The 24,700-nt window shown below is 39.1% G+C and overlaps 1 protein-coding gene across 2 annotated transcripts in view; it reads left to right on the top strand.

Annotated features, from left to right (window-relative positions):
* The window catches only part of MYLK (myosin light chain kinase), a 217,294-nt gene that overhangs the window by 128,953 nt on the left and 63,641 nt on the right, over positions 1-24,700 (top strand). For both annotated transcript variants that reach the window (XM_014279463.3, XM_027804806.2), the window contains 5 exons: positions 3,222-3,359; positions 4,039-4,236; positions 5,441-5,687; positions 13,328-13,408; positions 13,769-14,658. In XM_014279463.3, coding sequence (XP_014134938.3) covers positions 3,222-3,359; positions 4,039-4,236; positions 5,441-5,687; positions 13,328-13,408; positions 13,769-14,658 — 1,554 coding nt within the window. The remainder of the gene's footprint in view (positions 1-3,221; positions 3,360-4,038; positions 4,237-5,440; positions 5,688-13,327; positions 13,409-13,768; positions 14,659-24,700) is intronic.

Here is a 24,700-nt window from a genome sequence, read left to right as displayed (position 1 = left end):
CCAAAGATCATCAGCAATAGAAAGGGAGGCATTTTTACTCCTGCTTTGTAATAGGTATTGTGAAATCAGGTGATATTTCAAGGACTAAATCAAAGTGTGTGTCCGTTAGTATGTGATAGGTTTACAAGGATAGAAATGTCTTCAGAAAGTTATGATATAGATATTGTTGATATATAAAGCTGGCTTTGTTTCTGTCTCTGGAGTAATGCTCAAGTTTTCAATATTTCAGACTTAATAACCCATCTTAATGTTCCTCTGTGTGATGACATTGTTTCTCCTAATGAAATAATTCTGTCCTCTCTCCAGTAACTTTTCTTGCACTGTTGAAGCTGTACCATTTAATTTTTTGACTACTCATATACTGTAGACTTCTGGGTTTTGATACTTATCATCATAATTTTATGTTTAAGCACAGAACTGGTCTGTATAAGAGATCAGCATAAACATATGGAGTGCCTAAATTTAGTGTAAATGCTATTCTTGTGACTTGTGTGAGGCAGGTTCTGGACCCCTTCATTTCAATTTGACAGCTCCACTTACAAATAGGGAGCACTGATCAGTAGCAATGGTAATTGTTCTCCATCCTTTAATCCTGCGGCACATTCTTCTAGGGGTAGAGGCCTGCAACCCCAATAAAGCTTCTACTATCACTCATATCAGTAGGTCTGTTCACCAGTGCCAGATGCCTCTGCCTGAGATAACTTCAGAAACTAATACCTAACTTTTTTGTAATCTTGTTGGGTTTGTGATTCATATATGTAATTACCATTAATTATTTCCTTCCCTCCTTTTAATGTTTATGAAGCTCTCTGCAAGAAGGTGGTTTTATTCTAGTACATGAAACTTTCATTTCTGCAGCACATATTTTGGAGAAGTTAGCATTGCTGAAAAATTCCTTTTGGGAAATTATGGTGCTCTATTCCTTCTGTAGTTGCTTACCCATTCCTTTTTAATAAGCTGAGGCTGTTATACTGTATTGTCTTCCTTGATTACAGAAATCCATTTATTTAGACTACATGGAACAGGCATGCCAGTCTAATAAAGCAAAGAGCCATTTGTGAGGGATGTGGAGTGCTGCTAGTACTTAATGCTGTTTGTACCAGGGCTCTGCTGGAAGCAGCTTGGTCTGTTCTGGGAGAATTGCTGTTAGAGCCACTACTAGCAAATTTGTTTCCTTGTCACTTTTAACTCTCTTATACGAACTGGTTCCACTCTTTTCTTTGTTATCTGTCCTTCTCTGAAGGCTTGGACTTCTTTGATCATACCTTAAGTCTGTTCCTCTGGTCCAGAATCACAACTTTTATTTTCCTTTCCCTGCTCTCCTTTTGTAGCATATCTGCCTTCTCAATTTGCGATGTTATGAATTATTTCAAAACAAGGGATAACAGAGACATCATCTCTTGTGTCCCCCTTTTTCCTGTGCCTCTTTACTGTCTTACTACTTTCTTATTTTTTCCTTTTCCTCCTTTCCTCTTCTTCTTCTTTTCCTCCTCTTTCTCATTATATGGATTTCTGCTTTCCCTCCCAAGTCTGTTCAAGTGTGAAGCACAAAGTGATTTTCAGCAAGGCATTAGAGTAGTGAAGGAGCATGTGCCGATATTGCTTAGTACAGCAGTTGTTTGAAGCTGTTTCCCTAAGTAAACAGTACAAACCAGAGGAATATGGTGAACTACAGCAGTTTATTACTGTAGATGGGTTTGACCCAACTTCATTTTCTTGGCTATTTTTCATTGGCTATTTTCTGTACAGCACTAGTCACAGGCAGGTGCTGTAGGAAGCACTAAGGCTGATCAGTGCGGCCTGATGGTGAATCAGGCGTCTCAGAGTAGTAAGTCCGTAACACCAGGCTGAGTGGGTCTGTCAGGTCCCATATTTCCATTTTCACATGCATCAATGTCTCACTGCTCAGTGCCAGGAAAAGACCTACGACATAAGCCAGGGAGACAAGATTTTGGCTAGAAAAAGCTTTGCTAGAGTAGAGAAAAAACATCCTCTCCAGGCGGCTTCCAAATTTACATTGAGCTCAAATAACCCTGGGACAAGCTTAACTTGTTGCCTCCCAGAGGTTCAGTGGACGTGGTCAGTGAGGTGGTTTCAGTTTTTCTAATCACCATCCTTTTATGAATCATGGGTTTTTCCAGCTTGGCACTTTGTGTTGCTGTAATATTGTTTTGGATCATCTTGATACACCTTTGAAAATTTTTAAGGAAGGAATAAGCAAAATGAAGCTATTTTCATGTGCGCACCGAAAGTAGGGTTGGCAATTTAAAGGCAAGACATAAGAGGTCTGAACTCCAGCTAAACAAAACAAAAAGTGTATCCAAGTGACCAATAAATATTTATGACATGTTATATTTGGTCATGATCACTACTTTAGTTTCAGAAGTGTCTTTGCTCAGGTTCTTAGAGCAGAAATATCTTTCCTGGTCTAGTGTACCATATAGGTCATAGTTAAATGATCTTGCTTCATAGCCGGTGAATCCAAGACAGAGGAGACCACTGTGGATACTGGAAATTACATATCTATCACAGATAGATTTTATTTTTAAGAGTGATTAATTTCACTCCAGAGCTTATCATGTCATTGTACAGCCTCAAAAAAACCCCAAAATCAAAACAACCCTAGTTTGTTTTGTGAACTATGTTGATAATCTCAGATTTCAATCTTTCCTATCATCAATCAGCTGGCTAAGTGTAATCCAGGAGAGGAGTATGGAGAAGGTAAACCCATTTGATATTGGCCGCGTACAAATCTAAATGGTTTGCAGTTTCATACAGAGTGGTGGAGCCTATATTCCTGTGGGTTTATATTTTTAACTCATGAGAATAGAAACTTGCAGTACATCTTAAGATTTTTGTGTGAATTTAGCAGTGATTAAAGGCATCTAATATTGATTGTAAATTGTTGGGGACATTTTTTGCACCTGAACATGTATACTTGGGGAAAATTAGTGTACATTTCTGTATGATACTCTGTGATATCTGTTAACAAAGATTTAAGGGTATATGTGGAGGAAGGATGATTCCATTCCCATTCCTTCACTTTCTGCTTGGAGTACTGGCAAGGCAAAACAGTTGTATTGGGTGGTTTCAGTGATTTTTGCCTTCTGAAAGCTGAAACTAGACCACTGACTCAAAATCAGTTTGATCCCAAGGTCACTTAAGATGTCATGAAAATTCCAGTAAGAGACCCCTTTTTTTTCCTCTTCTTGACTTCACAGAAAAGAAGAGCAGCAAGAAGACAGAAAGTGCACAGGCTGCCAAGTTAAACAAGACTTTTGCACCCATTTTCCTTAAAGGCCTGACTGACCTCAAAGTAATGGATGGAAGTCAAGTGATAATGACTGTGGAGGTATCAGGTGTGTAGCTATAGAACAGTATTATTTAAAAAAATTGTACTACTGCAAAATAGGTGCTTTTTTTATCCACTGGCCTTTTCTTTTAGCAGGTGTTTTTGCATTTGGAAACAATATTTCAAGGAGTCAATCTTTCAAAAGTAAAAGCCAGGTTTGTCTAATCTGATCTTCAGGGTGGATGAACATTGTCCAGATTTAATGTGTTCAAACCCTTACAAGTATTTCTTTATTGGAATAATAATAATGATGATTATAAGGTTATTATTGGGTCCTGCTGTTGAATTAAAACTAAGTCACAGTGGACTTGTAATAGCTTCTGTCATGAACCAAACAAGATTGAATTCCTGTCAGCTGGGGTAAGATTAGTGCTCTAGAAAAGAGCAGTCCTGGTATGAACTTTGCTAATAGAAACCTTTGATAACCACCTATGTGGGATCTAGAACTCATTCTCCCTCTCTTGTATATATGCATCCCTTATTAATTTGTATTTTAATGGTAATAAGACAAACTTAGAACTACTCCACATTACACAGCATCAATTGAATTAATGAAATTCCTGAATGTTTTGAAGATGAAATTGCAGAATCAGGTGGCAGAAAAAACCAACCTTGTTAATATTCTTAATTAATATATGGTGGGGTTTTATGTGTGTGTCTGATTTTTGTGGTTTCCTATTTTTCAGCTAACCCACCTCCTGAAATTATCTGGCTGCACAATGGGAAAGAAATCCAGGAGACAGAAGATTTCCACTTTGAGAAAAAAGGCAATGAGTACAGTCTGTACATCCAGGAAGTATTTCCTGAAGACACCGGCAAATACACGTGTGAAGCTTGGAATGAATTGGGAGAAACTCAAACCCAGGCTACACTGACAGTACAAGGTATAAAGTTCTTTTTTCCCTAAGGAAATGCTAAAAGAAAATAATTCCGATGTGCTGGAGGAGTATCTATTTAAAGTACATGAGTGTTTATAAGGGCTTTTGTGAAGGATGCTAGTTCTCAGTCTCTACATCTGAATTAAAAAGGATATTGAGCAGAAGCAACTTTAAAAAAATCTTCTTACTCAGGAACATTATGTTACTATTTCAAAAATGCATTCCTAAGTCCTATTCCTAGGGACAGTGCAAAACTTCTGCTAAATACAGCTTCAGATTATAACTATAAGGCTTACTGAGCTATGGACTTAATGTAAACCATTTAATGATGTTTTTCTTTCTAATTAAAGCCCTGAGTATTTGGAAAAGCTGTCTAGAAGCCAGGTATGCCAGGTATCCTGGTTTTAATATTAGCATTATAGTGGTAGCAGGAACACATGGTTTCTGCAATTTGAGAACTAGCTTCAAAAAAATTGGCTTTGAATCTCCACATATGATGTAAATCCTGCAGTAAACACTGAAGTATCTACAAACTTTCTGTGATTGGGCATTCACTACCTTCATGACAGGGGACTTCATCTAATCTTATTGTGTGCCAAAATTTTCCCATAGCAATTACTGAGAATTACTGGAAATCAATGGGAGGCTTTTATTGTTTTTAATGTAAAGGATCTTAACCCCAGGATTTCAGGGAGCTGTGCCTCCAGGGGTGGATCTGTAGCCTGTTGTCACTGTCTGCTCTGAATTCAGAACTTGCTCCATTCTCTAAGCTCCCCTGAGATCTAGCCTTAGGGTCAGTCTTCTATATTAAACACAATTTTATGCAATTGTTAATGATGATTTATGACATGAGCTCTCAACTTCACAGCAGTCATAGTACTGTCACTTGCCCTTAAAGCTATTCCTACCCATATTCTCTAAGGACAAATCTTCAAGATTCCTTTTAGGGCAGCTTTAAAGTCTCTTTGTTTTGCTTTTAATATAAGCCTGGATCAAGTCAGGAAAGTACTAAGTAACTGATTAATTTTAGTATTGACACAAGCTATTTCCAAAATTAGAGCCTGACTTATTTTCACATTAAACACTTCGACCCTGCATGTTCAAAAAGCTTTGTTTGTCTGTGATTGTTTTACCTGAGACCAGTTAGTTATTAGTTACATTCAAGCTTGGCATTTTCTCCTGATTCATAAACTGTGTTTGTAAACGACAGAACCTCAGGATGGTATTCAGCCCTGGTTCATTAGCAAACCGAGATCAGTGACAGCAGCGCCTGGGCAAAGTGTTCTTATATCCTGTGCCATTGCTGGAGATCCTTTCCCCACTGTTCACTGGTTCAAAGACGGGCAAGAAATAATGCCAGGAACAGCATGTGAAATTCTGCAAAATGAAGACATCTTCACACTGATCTTGAGGAATGTGCAGTCTCGTCATGCAGGGCAGTATGAAATTCAGCTCAGGTATGTCTGCTATGAAAAGAGCTTGTTCCCTAGGAACAATTACTTACATTTACCCTCAAGTTGAAATTCCCACCTGAAGAAGACAAGAGCTCTCTTCTGTTCATACAACACAGTGGGGTACTAAAGGAACAAAGTATTTCTGAGGGATGAAAAGAACTAATAAAACTCACAGAGGAAAGAGGAAACACAAGAAGGGTCAGAAAGAAGGACAGAGCACTATAGAGTTTCCTTTTGTGATCCTGAAAAACAAAGCTTTGTGGCAGTAGTATGAGAAGCAATTTGGGGTTTTAGCAAGGAAACCACAACCAACGTCTTGATTTTGGAGATACTATTTATCGTGTTTGCCATCTCTGAATATTTGTAAGGATGCCTGCTTTCCACGGGAACTATCTGACCAGGAAGGCCTGTTCTGCAAGATTGTGATCCATAGGGGAGAAGGTGTTCCCTGGCCTTGTTTGAAATGTCTGAATTTTATATGGAAGTTGTAGTCTCCTTTTTCTGGTGTATCTTTGAAATTAGGCACTTTGGTGCTTTGAACTATTTGTCATTCCTATAAAATTTGTAAGCGCTGTTTTGAATATTTTTTTCCTGGTAAAATAACTGTCCTTTAAATGAAGAAACAGATTTGTTGGTTCTTTACCTTGTAGAAAGTGCCACAGCATTTTCCACCTCCAAAGGTGAAGGTTGGGTGTAATTACATATCACCTATGTGTTTATAGAAAACTTACTGTACAACTTTAGGGAGAGAGAGCATTTCTTAGTAGATGTAACCTGTTTATCCTCTAAACAGGGAGTTTAATATTTTATAGTTATCGTTTATTTTCCATCCAGTGTTGCCCAAATGATGGACATGTCACTGTGTAGAAGCCTAGCTCTAAAGTATGTTTCCATAGACTATCACAGGCACCCACAAACTAGCTTCGGTATATTTTAGTATTTAAAGTCAGATGAGGAACTCACTTTCCACCAGAAAAGAGTGATTTAGAAAATTATAGCTATTGTATACCAGGATTTCCTACAATTAAGTGTTTCTACGCTTAATTTCAAGTCTTACTACTAACATTTATGTAGGTAGAGCTGTATGTGCCATGACCTCTTTGCAAATAAGCTCTTCAGTAGATTCAGACCCTTCATACTCTGCAATAAATTGTGAAGTGACTCATTTCAGAGTAATTGGCTTGCTTGTAATCAGCCCAGCATTCACAAACTGCAGATTTGCACAGGTCATGTCTCCATACATCCTTGCACCTAAGAAAAATCTCTTGGGGGATCAGTGGCATTTTTAACACTTAATACCTCTGGCAGGATTAGAAATACCAGTTCAACTTCATTAAGGTCACTAACCTCTACATGAGAGAGCAGGCCGAACTGTGAGAATTGCTACCTTCTGCTGGTGCATTTCCACACTTAGGTATGTGTCTCTGGTCATGGGCATCTTCTCTTATATGTTGCTGGTTTCACTTAAACTGAAAAAAATTAGATATTTCAGCAAAATTTCAGGGATGGAAGAAGGAAAGAGAACAGGAAACACAAAGGAGAGCCAAGAGAGCTTTGTGGAAGATTTTTTGTGACTGACTTAAGCAAGTCGACCATAGTGATTAGGTGTAGCTGGTGATCACCAGGCCAAATTCATCACTGAAGACATTTGTCAAAGTGGAAGTCTGACATTATCATAGCTGGAGAATATAACAGAATGTACACTTCGAAAACAAGTTATTTCAGAAAATCAGCAAGGGAGAACAATTTTTTGGGTGGGATGAGAAGTAAAGTTGTAGCTAGAAAACAACATAGCAGATTACATGTTACTTCCAGTTATTCTCTAATCCTTGTACTGGAGAAATAGTTGGGCATCCCTCAAAGATCAGTGCATTCATGTTGGCTTTTTCTAATCTAATAATGAGTACAGCTATGCTGCAATTAAAGCAAGGGGAATGCTGATAACTCCTTTTACCCTGCTGTCATTTGTAAAATTTCAGTTACTGTGTGGGGAACAGAAAGCTATACGCTTTTAGGCAGTTGCTTGTATACTATGAGTAACAGAGAAGTAACTGCCTCAGGAATATCCAAGGAGCCAAATGTCAGCTGTATAACTTCAGGTTTGCAATAGAGCTAAAATAATTTTCAGCAGCAAATAATCTTGTCTAAATAGCTTTCTAACTGCTTGCATTTGTCTTGAATACTTGATTGAGAATTGTTTATATATTCAGAAACAGTCTTAACGGTACCTGAGAGGAGGAGAGCTGCATTTGGTGCCTGTCTTTCAAAAACTCCTACAAAGTCCATTAAAAATATGGAATAACTAAAAAACCACAAGTCAATTCACTGAGGAGTTTATAGAGAAGTTGACAGTGGGCTGTTTTTAAACATAATCATTTTTTTTTCAAATAAAATGTGCAGCTTCTTTTCATGTATTAATTTTAGAAGCATGTTGCATAGCTGCTTCTAGGGAGTCATTCCTTCTCCAACTCCCTTAATTTAATCTGGGCATGTTTTCCTACCAGTGTTAATTATTTTCCAATTTTCTTCTCCACTATTCTTAAGCTCTAAATTCAGTCTTAAAACCTCCACAATTGTTCTTTTGTGTTGGTTGCTCACAAATTAAAACTCTGGTCTTAAAAAATCGTGTTTAACAAAAGATCTGTGTGTCTCTCTCTAGTTCTTTCTCCTTTCATCAGAGTGAGCTGGCAAGGGTGTGTAGCCCGATGTAATCCTAGTGTGATCCATCAATGATTGCTGGTTGTTTTTCTGTCTTACCATACCTCAACATCATTTAGTATATGTGTTTGCTTTTTACTACACAGCAGACTAAGTCTCACTTTTAAGAGGGCAGTCATTATAGCCTCTGCTGGTCTTTGTTTTAAACCTCTGCAGACCTCTGATTCCTCTACACTTGCATTCTTCATTTTAATTGTCCTAATAATGTTCCATTGAGCCTGTTAATGCTCAGGCCACAAGGAATGGTGTTGCATAAATATAAAACAAACTGATTCACCCAGGACTGTGGTTCATCTGTTGAAATGTGAACATTAAAGCCTTCAGAATGCTGGCCCATGCAGCTGAGGGCTAAGAAATCAGTCAGAACACCTGTGAAACCATCATGATTGAAATGGGAAATAACAATCGGCTTTTGACTCAGAAAACCACAGACATCTTTTTCTCCCCCTTTCCTTTGCATCCCTCCAGTGATGCAAGCACTGGTATCCTTTTACCCCAGTAGGACTTTCTCATGTTCTTTCAGTCAGTGTGTACATCGTAAATGAAAAGGTAAGCAGAGAGTCTGGGAGTACTGGACAGAGACTGTTGAGCAAAGCCTTTGTCTTTATAAAAGTACAGTCAACATGAGAGACCTCAGAAACCCTCCTGCAGTTCTTCAAACAAATCATCTGCTTTGTTAACCTTTGCCTTCTCAGACATTAAGTATTTCTCTTCTCCTGGATTTCATCTTCTACAAAGTTTGGTTAGTGTTGATTAATCTTATTTAGAGATTCTGATAATCTGATTAAAATCAGAGGTAAACATTCATCTTCTAAATCAGTGGCGCTTTGAATACTCTGCAGTTCAGGTTATATAAAAAGCCTTTGTAAGATTACATTCCATTACACTAAAGAGGAAATATAGTTCTGTCTTTCTGTAAAATACAGTTTGCAAACCTTGTTTTCTGCTATCTGCACATTGCCTATTTTTAGGAAAGAAAAACATGACCCCTTTATGTTCCATTCCCCCACTCAATGCTGTAAAATGCAAATAAAATTATTGGTCTTTCAGGTATAAACCCTTTGTTTGGACAAACACCTCAAGTGAGGTAAATCAGTGTGTCCTCTTTGAAGCTAGTAGAGCTGCTCTGCTTTATGTCAGCTAAAGTTGTGATCCAGTAGATTAGTTGTTTTTTGGGGGGTTAAACTTCATGGAGTCTGGACTTTCTTTCCATTTAAGTAACTCACAAAAAAGTTGCAAAAAGTCATTCTGAGGCTTTGCAATTACTACACTGAAGCATGAGCTATAGGTAGGGATCAACTTCTTTGTCTCTTTCAGTTCATTCTTAATAAAACATAATTTGCTTTGCAATAGTTGTTTTACACTTGGTAGACCAGTAGGAATTTTTGGTGTGACCCCACACTATAATTAACAATGCTTTTTTTCCTCTTCCTCCAGAGAGTGCTTCCTAGCGACATGCAGACAATAAGTCTCATCTAAGGTTCAGTGAAAATATTCAAGTAAATTCTGCCAAGAAACTAGTATTTCAAGATATTTTGGACATAAAAGCCATTCCAGGGAAAACTGATCCCACAATAGGACAGAGAGCTATTTTTAAAATTGCTTCAGGCTTTGCAGCTGGGGTTTTATTTGTTTTTGGTGGGTTTTTTTATTGTTATTCCTTGACATTTTAAAGATAAGTCCTGTACATGGGCATTCTACAAAACAATCCTGCAAAAGTCAGGCAAAAAAACCTTCCAGATACTTCTTTACAGCATAGCTACTGAGCATAGGTTTTATCCATGTCTGTTGTTATTCCACAATAAAAGAGCCACTAAGATCTTTCTTTGTCTAGGGTTCTGTTGATAAAATGCCAATAAGGAGAAGTTGCAGAAGTAATATTGTTATTGCCAGGCTTCAAAACAGCAGAGACATGAAAGACTTGAAGTAGTGTTTGTGTACTGCAAAGCTCTATTTTTTTTCTAACTGCCCCTATGTATCTTGCTTTGCCTAGAGTCTGAAATTGCGTAAATGTAAAAACATTTACAAAGTTTCCAGAATTATTCTTGATTGAGTTTAGCGTCTAAACCATCCAGTCCTTCTTAATTTTTCTTGGCTTGTGTCTCTTTTTCCATCTTGTGATCTCCAAGGTGGGTCAGTGTTATTAACTTCATCTTTTTAGACTCTGCAACTGAATTCAGAAGACAAATTTATGTTCTCTTTGCTCCTAAAATCAGTAACAAACTTCACTTTGATTTGACTATAAGCAGGACTTTCCCTGAGAAAGCTACACTTTTCAACAGGGATATGATCAACTGGACACAGACTGAAGGTTTCTATCCAGTGGTCTAGTTTTCAGCCATCCACTTGAATCAGAAATCATGATCAAAGATCAATAAACTACTTTGTGAACAACTTTTCTGTCTAGGTACTTCTATGTCCCACTGTTGCCATAATTTGTAAGTGCTTCCCAAGGTTTTAAAAATAGAAAGAACAAAATGCTCTCCTGCTTTCTTACCCCCTCCTTTATTTTCCAAACCCTGTGAAAACCAGCTTAGTTTAGCGAGGTTTACTTTGCCTTCCTTATTTGCTTCTTTGCACATGTGAAGAATTTGCAGAGGGAAGATGCGTTGCAGAAATGGGTCCTGCAGAAATGCTACTATTCTTCACAGTGGTCAGAACCACTTTCAGTATCCCTAGATCGCTCTCCTGGGAGAGTGCTGTCTATGTTACTTCAACCTCTCCCACTGACGACACAATTCTTGTGGGCAAATTTTTTTGCCATACAGTCAGGACAGAAGCTGAGGAGTGGTGCCTGCCTATTTCAAGTATGCTATAAATCGTCTGTACTTCAGCTTTCATGGCTCCTCCTATTTTGTCAGCTTTGGATTGGTTTTAAGTCCTAAAAGGGAGGTATCTTCTGGGAACCAACAGCCTGCTAACAGCCCTGTAGCACTGGTGAATAAGAAGTTTCAGAGTGTGACTGCTTTTCTTAAAAGCTTCGGAGAAGCAGGAAGAAAATTCATGAGTTTCAACAGGGCAAATGCGACCAGTTTGAAATGCACTGTTTGAAGATGAGAGGTTTCCAGCAATGTTGGCACCCTGCCATCATTTGGTACCAAGCAGTGTGTTGGGAGGAGGTGACATGCAGTTCTCTATCTTGCCATTTGTCTTTCCTTCTTTCCATTTCTCTTGCTTCCAAGTGGAGGTCACATATAGGAGGAAGTAAGAATGGCAGGTTTCAAGGGCAGGACCTAAGTACTCTCTGCATTGACATGGATGCGCTTCTGCCATTTGGACAGTTTCTGTTTGGCACTCAGTTGTATCTCTAGTCTTTTGTATTGAAGGAAATTAGGGTTATGGCTTTCAGTGCTGTCCTTACACATTGCCTCCAATAACAGTTTCTAGTGTACATATTCTGACTGGTTGGATATCAAGTGCTGAAAACATTTCTATGGCTTCTTGTTAATGGTCTTAAGGTCAACTAAGATGTGCTCCTACCAGCAGGGCCTTTACATTGCAATCCAGTTACTTCGGTTAACCCCACCAATTTCTTCTTAGTGTTAAAGGCTTGATTTTCATATTAGGCTGATCCACTGTTTCATTTTCTAAAGCAACAGTAAGCAAGGGAAATCTATCTGAAAAGGTGATGGCTAATTGCTGTTATAAAGACATAACGTAGTGCTGCATCTGTGTTAATCATCTTGTCTACCATGTGACTTCATTGCAAGTTTCAAATGGGTGAAATTATAGTTTATTCACCCAAACAGAGCCCTATCTAGGAATGTATTTCTGTGCACCATCTAAAAAACAGGCCAGACAATCTGCTTATGGCAAACAGAAAGGCAACCCTGAGTCTGCGTTTTAAGCTTCAGGGCAAAGTAGACTTGAAGGTGCTCTTACAGCAAGTCTTTCAAAAGGAGAATACAGCTGGGAAAACCTGCCTCTCTTTCCTTCCTTCCCCCATTGCACATGTGTTTTGCTAATGTCCAATAAATGTTTTCAGTAGCAAAAAATATTTTTGCTTAAAAAAAGAAAAATCATCCAAGAGTTTGTAGTCCATTTACAAGCTTAAACTGGGAAGGATAGAACTGTTTCCACTAATAAAAGATATCTCTAGTCCTTAATCAATTCAAGTCTGCTTTTTTAACAGCAGCTCAGGGGAGCAGTGGCAACAGTTACACAACTGCTGCCCTGGGGGAGTTAAATTTTGCTTTTGGCATCTCCTGTCTTAAGTGGAGAAGAGCTGTTTGGGGATAGAAGAATGATATATCTGCAGGAGGGAGGGAGCAGTGGGGGCGGGGGGAGCGTTTTAAATGAATTCTTTAATGGGAGCCCTTTCCAGAAGGCATCCATGGTATTCCTCTACAAAAGGAAGAATAAGTACTCAGTACCATATATGGTGACACTTTTATGTTTTTTAATATAAACATGTACAGGCTGGAGCAATCCATGTAGATGGGTTTTGCTGATTGGTTGGGCCAGGGGGGAGGGAAGGAAATGAGACCCTGCTTTTAATATCTTAACACTGGAAAACTTAAGAGCTTGGGTTTGAATAAATAAACAGTAGGCAGAGCTGGAAAGATTTTCAACTTTGCAAAACAGACCCTTCCTCTGCCTTGATTTTCCAGCTTTTGTATTTGTTTTCCTTCAGCTTGTTTGTTTGCAGCTGTTTCTTTCTGTAAATTGCTTTGATTTTTGTTCAGAGAGTATGTTATTCCCAGTGTAGACAGCAACAGATCAGTAAAAGCTATTTGAGATAGCTTGGCTCCAAATATAAGGGGACCAAATGCACTCAGTCAACCACTGCAATGCTCAGCATAGGAAAGGAGGATGCCACACTGGGGATGGGCTGCTATAGTGCAATACACAATCCTATAGGTCAGGGAAGTTACAGTTTTCAAAGAAGGAACCTCTGCTTTACTGATTTCACTTAAATATTTCAGGAACCAAGTTGGAGAATGCAGCTGCCAGGTGTCTCTGATGCTGCGGGAGAGTTCAGTTTCCACAGCAGAAATGCTCAGAGAGTGAGTATTTTTCCCAGGGACTTGCATGGGTGGGTTCTATTTTTTGCTCCGTTAATTCCCTGCCCTTACAGACCCAGGCTGGCTGCTGTTCAACCTAATCCCCAAATGTGACCCAACAAATTGTTTTCATCATACAGACTAAGCACATCGTACCAAGCCAGAGTAGAGAAGATCTTTTTTGTTTGTGCCCTTATATGGCTCCTGAAGTCATCATTGATGCAACAAACTAATGGAGTGTGCTCCTCTAATCAACCTCCCCTTCTATAAACACATTTTGTTCCTGCTCTGAGATCGTTCCCTGACATTTTTAAACCAGCCCCTTTCCTGGCTCTCTCTCTTCTTTTCTTTTTCGGATCATAGTGGGAGGGAATCAGCCAGCTCTGGAGACCGAAGAGATGGTGGAGATCATGGTAAACTAACATTTGGTAGAACAAGTGGCTTCCAAAAGAATATCAGTGAATCTAGACCAGCTGAGGAAGAGCAGGAAGACGTCCGAGGTGTGCTAAAGAGGCGAGTGGAAACTCGGGAACACACAGAGGAGAGCCTGAGGCAGCAGGAAGCTGAGCAACTTGATTTCCGTGATATTTTAGGCAAGAAAGTCAGCACCAAAAGTTTTTCTGAGGAGGAACTGAAAGAAATCCCAGCCGAGCAAATGGACTTCCGAGCAAACCTGCAGCGGCAGGTCAAACCCAAGACCTTGTCAGAGGAGGAAAGGAAGGTTCATGCTCCTCAGCAGGTGGACTTCCGCTCTGTGCTGGCCAAGAAAGGCACCCCAAAAACCCCATTGCCAGAGAAGGTGCCACCTCCTAAACCAGCCATTACAGATTTCAGATCTGTGCTGGGCTCCAAGAAAAAGCCACCTGCAGAGAATGGCAGTGCTAGCACCCCAACACCAAACGCCCGCACCAATTCTGAAGCCCAGAATGCAACCCCCAATTCTCAAGCCCCTGTTACCAAACCAGCAGTGAAAAAAGAAGAGAAGAATGACAGAAATTGTGAACATGGGTGTGCAGTCGTGGATGGTGGAATAATTGGGAAAAAAGCTGAAAACAAACCAACAGCAAGCAAACCACCAGCAAGCAAAGGAACAGCACCCTCCTTTACAGAGAAGCTTCAGGATGCTCAAGTAGTAGATGGTGAAAAATTAGTCTTACAATGTCGGATTTCCTCTGATCCCACTGCAGCTGTCACCTGGACTCTAGACAGCAAAGTCATCAAATCATCAAAGTCCATTGTCATCTCCCAAGAAGGTAAATTAATTGAATTACAAGCCAGCTGGATGGCACATTGGTATATCCGGCTTTTGATTAACAATATTTAGTTCATTAAAGGTAACTCAATACTTTATTTAAGTCTTGTGCCAGTAACTGTTTCCAGATGCAACTTTCTTGTTATTTCAGTGGAGTACACAAGGAACAGTATTGTTTGACATTTCTTGCAGATTCTCCTTTAACAGCCTGCAGATGTAATTTTTATAAAGTTGAACTTCTTGCATTTTTAAATGCTGTTTACATTGCTAACACTGTTTAAGGAGCTGGTACATGACGTTTATTTAAGCTGAACTTTAAGGATTTAGAACATTGAAAACAGAATAATATTATTGCTGGTTTACAAATTCTAATTTAATTCTTCTGTATGTTTAATATTTCAGGCTTTTTATTGCTATAAGAGGCACAGAACCAGAAAGGGGTTGTGTTACAGAAAGACATTACTACAACTTCAAGTTACATAGTTAAGATCAGAGTTGAAAATTTATTTCCAGTTTATTTAATGCCCCACTACAGATAATTCTGTTGCCTTTACAGACACTGAAATGTTTGAACCATACTGGTCTGACGAATTTTAACTAATTTCAAAACAGTACAGAGTCTGGTAAAAGTCCTTAGAGGGAACACTTACTGTTGTCAAACTGGTTTCTTTATATTCCACATTCTGGATAATCAAACCCTACTAACTGGTTTTGTATGAAAGTTAATATTGTGTCTAGACAAAATATATATTCCTTGGGACAAAAACAGAGAGAATAACTGATAATACAAAAAAAAAACCCCAAAACCAACAAAAACAAAAACCAACCACCACAAACCAACTTCTTCACTGAGCAAATTACATGGAGAATGACAATCTTGCATGTTGTAGTAAAAAAAAATTCATGTTCACAGCAAGAACTATAGCTTGACACAGGGGTCTGCACTCTTAATTATGAGTTTTTCGTCACTTAATCCAGACTGTTTTCAGTGTTATTAAATGACAACCAAATGGATATGCACAATGGATCACCAGAACCAGTGAATCCTTGTGCAGTATTCCAAGCACTGAACTATAAGGATTCTTTTAAAGTGGATGCAATCAGAAACATTGCCTTCGGGGGGGAGGGAGGGGGGGGGGGGGGCAGGCAGAGGGCAGGGGGCGGGGAAGGTACCTGAGTACTACATTAAGGAGATACCAAAGTAAGTAGGTGGAGAGAGATGGTAGCAGGTGCATTGTGTCTGGCATATGTCTGAAGTAGCATAAAAATTTTATTTATGAGTGAGTACATGATGATTTTCACCAGAGGGGACTATATAGAATAGGGGTAACTGTCATATGCATGACAAAAGGTTGACTGGTGGAAATCCTATCCTTGTAAAAAGGACTAACAGGATTAGGAAGGTGAGAGACTGTAGTTTCATCAGCCTTTCAACTGGAAGCAAGATTTCAAGGGTTTTCTTGGAGTTCCTCAGCAAGTTTTCAAGGGTTTTCTTGGAGCTGCTCAGAGTGAAAAGAAATTATACACCTCAAAGTTTCATGCTTCCTGTCATAGTAGATCAGATAGCATCTCTATAGCAAAGCTTCTGGACCATGGTAGAGCCTCCTAAAGTCTCAAAGCTTGAGTCTTGTGGTGCTGCTGAGAGCTGTTTACTTGATAGATATAATCTGAGTATTTGACTGTTACAATCCCCAACTTGTATTTGCTTTATAAAATGGTACTCTGAAGCTGAAAATCCAGTGTAGTTGTGTTCACAGTAAAGCAATTCTCATGTGCAAAAATGCTCTACCACCTGCCTGAGCAGGGCATGTGACTTGTCTCATCCAGTTTGTCTGGGCTAGGTGACACTCTTGGTCATAACACCCCAGAGGTGGCATTTTGTCAGGATGTCACACTTCAGCAGCCCTTTCCATAGAGGTAAGGAATGAAGGCCACCACTGGCTAAGGAATCCACTGTTTCAGGACAGCTTCTTGCAGGGAGTGAAGAAACTGTCCTTATGTTTGAGTTGTGTCTACATTATTACACTAGTATCATGCTTAGGTAGTTGGTATTATTAGCACTTCAAAGCTATGCTTTCTTTTTGCACATATTTGCAGAGGATCTTAGAAATATTACACAAGGAAGTAAACCATGCAGTTTTCTCCTTTAATGGAAAGAAATGGAATGAGGATTAGAACTGGTTTTTTTCAAACCTTACTACATACCCTTGGTACACTGAGGGGATGCATTGCATGATGGTCAGTTTAGGGTTTTTCCTGACAGTACCTGCTGGCTTTGGCATTTGGAGAACAGTATGTGGCTGCTCTCCCCCCGTGAGATGCTTTCATGCCAACTGTTAAGCAATGAACTAGGTACACATGATACTTTAAGTAAGTTCCAGTTTTCTTAGAGGTTGATTTTTTTTCTCTTTCCCTCTAATTAGGAACACATATATAGTTGAAGGAACCATGGGAAGAGAAGGAATAATTAGAGCTACAGTCTAGAATTGAGAAATAATGAATTCAGGATGAATATCAGGAAATACAGTTCAATAGAGAAACGGTAAGGCTTAGCCTCACAGAATGTGTTTGGAGCAGCTTTAAACATAGAAAGCAACAATAAAATTGGATGCAGTACTCAGCATCCCAGTGCCAAAATTCCAGATTCCATCCTTTGCCCCAAATGCTGAAAAGACAGGTTCATCACAGCCGCAGGTGTCATGTCCCTCAGCAGCAGTGCCTTTGGCCAACCTTGGAGCAGCATTTAATGGGCTCTGGAGATAATCCCCTAAAGTCATCCTCAGCTGAGAGAAGGCTGAGTCTGTGAGGAAGGAGAAGAATTCAGAGCAAACGCACCTAGCTCACATTAATGGGCTTAGATCTCACAAAAGCCATTTTTTATTTCTTTGGTATGATCTTCTTCCTCTTGTGTTCAGCAACAAAATCTGCTATGGAAGTGGATAGACTGGATCTATTCTTAGCTATTTGAACAGCTGGTTTTGTGCTGTTGTAATGTTTGGTGGTGACCACAGGTTCATATGTGTGGAAAATTTTCCAGAGGTATCTCACAGAAGAATAACTTACTTGCTCTAGTGAGCTGAATCCTGGAAAATTCTCTATCTAAAGTGAGACATGTCTATCAGCTTCTTACCATACTACAAGCCCATCTTAGTATGGGCCACCGTCCCACAAACTGTTAATTGTAAGTAATACATGAACCTGCAGAATGCCATGTATTTTTCTTTTGGAAATTATATTAACCCTCTATATCATTGCCAGAAAACAGAAAGAGCAGTTTGCTGATCTCTGGTGTCAAATATATTGTGAACATAAATAAATAAAATCTGATTTCAGGAACATGCCCACCTGATAAAACAAGTCACATATTTGGCCAGGAAGGGCAGACTTAAAAGTATACTTGTGTGTAACAAGTTCACAGGATAGGTAAATTAACTAGTCCCTTTATGTAGTCACTCACTGAAAATAACTTTCTTTGGCATATTTGTCCCAGCTGATAGTAAGGCTCTTTACCTGTTAGAAACAACTCTACTCTCATCTCCTCTGCGTTTGAAGAGGCTAACAAGTGCATTGCTTGTCCAAGGCAGTTTAGCCATTAGTGTGCAAGAGAAGGCAGGATGTTCGCCCCATATCTGTACTATCGGAGAAACCCAAATTCAAACACCAGGATCAGAACAATCACTGATTAGTAGGGTCTTTGAAAAAGGAAAAATTAAATCCTGCTCCAAAAAATACCGTCAAGTACATTTATGCAGTATTTGTGCTGTATTCTAGTACTTAGTCTAGGGCTTGCAATGTATTCTACTACTCCAGGTTTAAGTTTACATTAGCAATTGAAAGTCAGAATCTGGGCAGCATTATACTGACTGTCACAACGTATCTAAGATCAATCTCATTCCTTCAACTATTAATACTGTTTTGTTTCCCTTTGAAATCATGAACATTAATACTTGTTTCTCCATTTCTTTTAATAATTCCCCTGTATTCTGTCAGTGGATTGGCATGAATCATTTGTTAGTTTGTTAAAGTATCATTTTATGGCAAAGTGAGCTCTTACACCATTTTTCCTTTACGAACATGTCTTACCTGGTAGGAGTTTAGTAATGGTTTGATTTTATGTTTTTCTTCTTTCCAACACTCGTCAGAGTGCAGCTATCTGCTTTCCTAGGATAGATATTCATGTGGGTTTTGCCTGTGAAATCTCAAAATAAATGGTAACTGCAACAAACACAAAAAGAGGGTACTAATAAATTAGAGCATTACGTATTTATACGGGCAGGTTAGGTGGTGTATGGTTAAGAGGCAGCTGATTTTAGTATGAGAGAGTTCTTTGTTTGAAGCTATGGGGGCTTTTTGTTTGGAAAAAAGTTTTTAAGAAGGCTCTAGCAGACATTACAGTGGAGTTAGACATATAAGGACTGAGTAGAACAAGCTTCCTCACACGGTGAACTCTTTAGAGCAGGAACTATTCTGTTTTACATTTGTATAGTTGGCACAGCAGTGCCCTGTGCTAGTGTCCTGCTATGTGACTCACTCTTGGACAGAAAATCCAGATAGAAAATCTTTGCATGGTTACAAAAGTTGTTCTGGATGACAACAGTGAAAGGCATTTGGAAGCTGGTATCCTTACTAGACTGGAGAATTGAGGTGCACAGTGAATATAAGTCAAAACTGGCAATGTTGCCATTTTTTAAGTCAGCTTGCTCTGGGTTTTTTGGGCTAGATTTAGTACTGTGTGACTATATAGGTTGAGGAGGAACTACTAAATATAGGCTAAGGTCACAGTGATGGTATAGCTTCAAAAATGCACAGTTTGTATTGCTTTGTTTAGGACGGCATCTTTTTCTTCCTAAGTGTCTTGGCAGCACAGAGAGTTGGTAATCTTGTTAGCAGTAATGCCTTAACAACTTTCTTGTGACTTAACATAACTCCCAAATCTTCCTATGGGCCATGCAAGTCTGTGTCTGTCAGTCTGACTAGGATCTGCCATGAATTTTTTTATTTCTTTTTAATTAACTTTGAGCAAGAGTTTGGTGTGTAATTAACACAACTCTATGTACTGCTGAAAGTAGATGGATTCTGCAGCTTAAAAAAAAAAGCTGCTTCAGAGTTTTTAAGGCTAGGGAGATGATCTGAGCATCTGTTCTGACACAAACTCCATGGTTGTCATAGGCCACAAAATTTCCCTCCATACTCCCATTTTTGTCTGAATCTTCCTTCTTCCAGAAATGCATATAGTATAGGTTTAAACACAGCAAAAGAGAGAAATTTGCTATGATCACTGGTAAATTATTGCAATGTCTGATCATTCTTTTAAGTGTTCAGTTTTTAAATCAAGAAACAAAGCGATGTCTCATTTCTAATTTGAATTTATCTGGTTTCTTCTTCCATATACTACTTGTACTTGATAGAATGGCTTTGTAATCAAGATACCTTTCTATCTTTTTTTCCTCAAAACTTGGCAAGTTAAGCTCCTACTAAATTTCTCTCCATAATGCACTTTATCCAGCTCTTGGAGGACTGGCATTTGTTTTGGTTTGGTTTGGTTTTCTTTTTAATACCTCCTTTTTAGCTGCTGATTGTTGAGTTATCCTATTTAGAAAATAGGCAGCAGAACTGTATGTCAGTATCAGCATCAGTGAGATGAAGGTCGCCTTCCTATTGCTGTGCTTACTGGAGGTCATTGGTCCTCTTCCTGCCTCAGTGGAGCTCATGTTTGTTACTGCTGTATTAAACCTTCAGACCTTCTGAAAATAGAGCATCCCGTGCTGCCCATGGATGGTTGTCACTTCATTATCTTAAGGCCCATTTTCTTTGAGTGAATAGAACTCAGCTTAACAAGTAAATGACATTGCTTATGCAGACTGACCTGTTTTCTTTCTCTTTCTGTCTTTTCCCTTTCCAGCAATCTTTCTATCATCTTTAAGCTGATCAACTTTAATTTATTAATACTGCTACATCACAGATACTGATAACTTGAATAACTTTTCAGTAATATTGAATATTGAATATCTGTTCAATAATATTGAATAACTTTGGTCCTAATCTGATCACAGAAGAAATCCACCAGAAACATAACAAGTGTTGATGTCCTATTGTCACTTCATGAGATCTTTATTTTGGCAGCTCTAACTCTTCCTAAATTAATGTCATTACTATAGTAATAGAGCATTAATTACAAGCAGAATAATGTGAGATAACACAAACATTATACAGGTACATTTGCCAGTTAAATGTGTAATCTAATGAGTAATTAACATAGGTTTCTTACATTGTTTTCATTAAAACCCTATCAATTATCAATAATTAAATTTGACATTTTTTCTTCCCTGAAACTCCTGTGAGTTTTTTCACTACTTTGCCTGTTGTCATTGTAACTGTAGTCAATATTTTCCAGGTCAACCCACTTGCTGTTTTTAAACATGACTGTGACGCTAGCACATATTTGCACTTTCCCATACAATTTGTGATTTATTAACACTGTGGGCCAATTAGTTCCTTAACAAAATTTTTATGGGTCCTAGGCACGATTTCTCAGGGCCTAGTATTTATTAATATTGCCTAAATACTCTATAGCACTTCTTTATCCCATGGGATGCCAATGAGAAAGACATAAACTTCAGTCTGCATGATGGATAGGAGTCAGGATGTTGGCCAGATAGATGCCAGTGCAGGGAATCAGACTCAGGAGCTGTTTTTTATTGGTTTGTGTATTTGTTTTATAGTTGAAGTTGACTTTCTGTGGTGTTTCATGGAAAGAATGCAGAAGCCTACAGATATTTTAAACTGGCTTGCACTATTTTTGAGTAAGTCAGAGAATCCTTTAATAGCTCAAAATGCAAAGGAAAGGCTTTGTGTATCTAAACAAGAAACTCCAGTAAACTGTCAGCTTTTGTGGCTGTTAAGGTCTTCTCTAGAGCTGCACTAGTTCTGAAGTCGAAGTGGGAGATCCCAGTATTCATGTTTACTCCAATCCTGCACTTTGTGACAGTGGTTTTAGACTGTCTGTGGGCTGGTTCCAAACAAAAAAAGTAGAGGGATGGGGGGACAAAACGGATAACAATTTTTTTCTAATTGACTGGGATTTGTGAAGTGCTGGAATTCAGAATACCCAGCTGGATATTATTGTGCCAGTTTGGGCTTTCTTGAAGTTATGAAAAAAATAAGCTTGTTTCAGGCCATAAAGGAGTTTTACAGAGGAAATACCAAATACTTCATTGAAAGACATTTGGCCTTCTAGCCCCGGGAACTGACTGTAGCTCTAGATCACAGAACACAGGCCTGTTGGGGAGTTTCCTATCCTTGTGAAATCTCATTGCCAGTTTAGGTTTGGGTTTTTTTCTGGTTTTCTAATAAAATGAGGTTTCTACAGCCATGTGCCCTTTTGGCCTCCCCTTATACTCCTGACCCAACCTGGTTAATACGTTTTTGAACAACTGGCCAATTTCACACTAAGTCCTTGTAGTCCACAGTTTCATGAAAATTAGTAGCTAAATAAAGGAGAATCACCCAAATTATCTCATTTCCCCTTCACTGTCCACTGAGGCAGACTGCCACCATTGCACCTGGTGGTAGCAACAGGCCTAGCAGTCCTCATGTACTTTGTATGTGCTGCTCCAGCATAGCTGCTGGGGAGTATGAAGTGGAAGGGAATAAGATACAGATCACTGCTGCAGGGGGGTAGGAGTCAGGAGAAAGAGGATGCAGCCCTTGAAAAAAACAGATTTCCTTCATCCTCCTTCTCACAAAATACCTTAATTAAAATTAATCACATATATGTATTTTTTTGGAAGGAGTAAGACTGACAGTATTTCATGAGGACTGTGATTCCAGTGGACAAAGCCAAATGCAGGTTCTTTCAGGCCTCTGCCATGCACCCTGGCCGGGGCTAGATTCTAAACGCAAAACTAACATGCATATGGTGAGTTGTGGATTGTCATGAGAAAACCCTAGGATTTGCTTCTAGATTTTAGCATAATTGCAGAGAAAGATTTGTTGTTAGGGTGGGATGTTTCTGTTTGTATATGCTGCATAAGGAACTGTTTCTCATAATCTGTCAACTTATATTGCTGCAGTATGCTGTATGGACAACACTGCAACAGTATGAGTGGTGAGGAATAACTGTCTCGTTTGTCTTCAATGAGCTGAGGAAGGGCTTTTGAGCAGGTAGAAAACTCAAGTGGAAACTAAAGTAAATGCTGCTTTGTTCCAGTTCCTTAATGATCCAGTGATCCTTACAAGTCAGACTCCTTTCCTGCAGTAAGACGGCCAGAGATCTCTTTTATATGTATGTGTCTGTTCCATAGTTTATGTTCTTTTGCAATAGCATTTTTAGGTTCTAATATGTGATCCTTTCTAATCATGTTACATAGATTTATACAAATTCTTAGACTGGAAGTTTTCTTTGGCTTGCTCTACAATTGACTCTTTAAACAGCAGAGACATGTGAATTTATATTTGCTAGATGACTGCAAGAATACTTTTCTAGTGTCCCTCCTCCATTTGGAATGGAACTGTAGCTCGTGACATTTTTGGCTGTAGCCTGACTCATGGAGAAGAGTTGCCTCAGGGAAGGCACATGGCTTTTCTTTTCACCCTGTGGGCAGCTGAGCACATGTGAGTGAGGGGTCAGTGCTCCTCTCCTGAGATAGTTTTCGTGTTGTTTCTCAGGGGGAAAATAGTCATTATTTAGAGCTTCTTGATTTTGTGGAGGATGATGACAAGGGAAAAAATTAATTTTCTTCTAACCCTTGTGTGTGTCTGGCAAACCAGATTTGTTGGGAACCATTTATATGTTTTTAATAAGATTTGTCTTGCATAATAACATCCAGTTTTACAATGAGGGAAAATCTGAATGCCAAAAGTAAATTGCCGTGTCAGAACTGAGGTCTAGCCTCTAAAGGGACCCGGTAAACTTCCAAAGCTATTCTGATAGAGGCTTTTCTTTTCAAGGACCGTTGTCACCTGTGCCTGTGCCACATCACAAGGGATATATTTGATGGGGAGCCTGGGATCAGACACTGAAAAACAGAAGGCAGCTGCCAGTTAACATAGAGAGAAATGTGGGAAATAGCAGGAGGTGCTAGGAAATGTCTTTATGTCTCAGGACACAACGGAAATGTCTAAAAGAGATCATCTATCCAATCTTGCCATTAATTAGAAAAGACTGTGAGAAAGGTAAATGAAGGAAGGGGGGAAGGTATTACCATGGCTGAAATAAGCAGAGGGTGGAGGCATTTCTGGACAAGCAAACAGCAATGGGTGGAAGTGCACAATGTCTCAGGCTGTGTTTAGGGGACAGGCCAGGCTTTCCAGTGAGGAAGAAGAAAGCAAACCCACACTTCATCGTCACTTAATGAGGGATATTTGCATGGGGAAATTCTGGAGTGTTTTAATTGGGGTTCTCCCCAGGGAGCAAAGTATTTTGTTGTTCCAAGCTATGCAAGTGAACATAAGGGATTAGGTAAACCATGGTTCTTCTTCCTCATCCCCCAGCTACTGGGAACACTTTCTGTCTTGGTTCACAGAGTTTGATTTTTTAAGAGGAAATGTATTTCCCTTGGGTAATACCAAGCTTCCCTTGGTGACTACAGAACTTATGTCGCATCCTGTTTCTGCAAACCTGATTAAGTCAACTTTTGCTTTTTTGCTTGAAAAGAAATGGATTTTTTGCACTGACAAATTTGCTGCTGATATATTGGACTTTCTAATGGATGTTTTACAGTACCAGACACTTGTTCTTTTAAGTAAATCAAGCAAAAAGAAAATGTCTGTCAGTGCCATTTTTAAACTGGGGCGCTAAAATGAAGTTCTGTTTTCACATGTGGATGCTCATGGGAGTGTTAGAGTTAAGGCTGATTTAAAATATTGCAGATGGACCCTTTTACAGTCCTACTACTAGCACTTTTGGAAAATTATCTGAGTGAGGACTTCTAATCCCTGTTAAGAACAGCAACAGAGATTCTGCTCTGGGCCATCTCTACTCTCATCCATTACCAGCTTTAGCCCTGCAGGAACAGCTTTGAGTATCCCAGGGAACAGCAATA

Source organism: Falco cherrug, chromosome 8 (assembly GCF_023634085.1).
Source record: "Falco cherrug isolate bFalChe1 chromosome 8, bFalChe1.pri, whole genome shotgun sequence".
Lineage (NCBI taxonomy): Eukaryota > Metazoa > Chordata > Aves > Falconiformes > Falconidae > Falco > Falco cherrug.
Note: the sequence above shows the minus strand (reverse complement) of the source record. Positions and strands in the feature narration are given on the sequence as shown.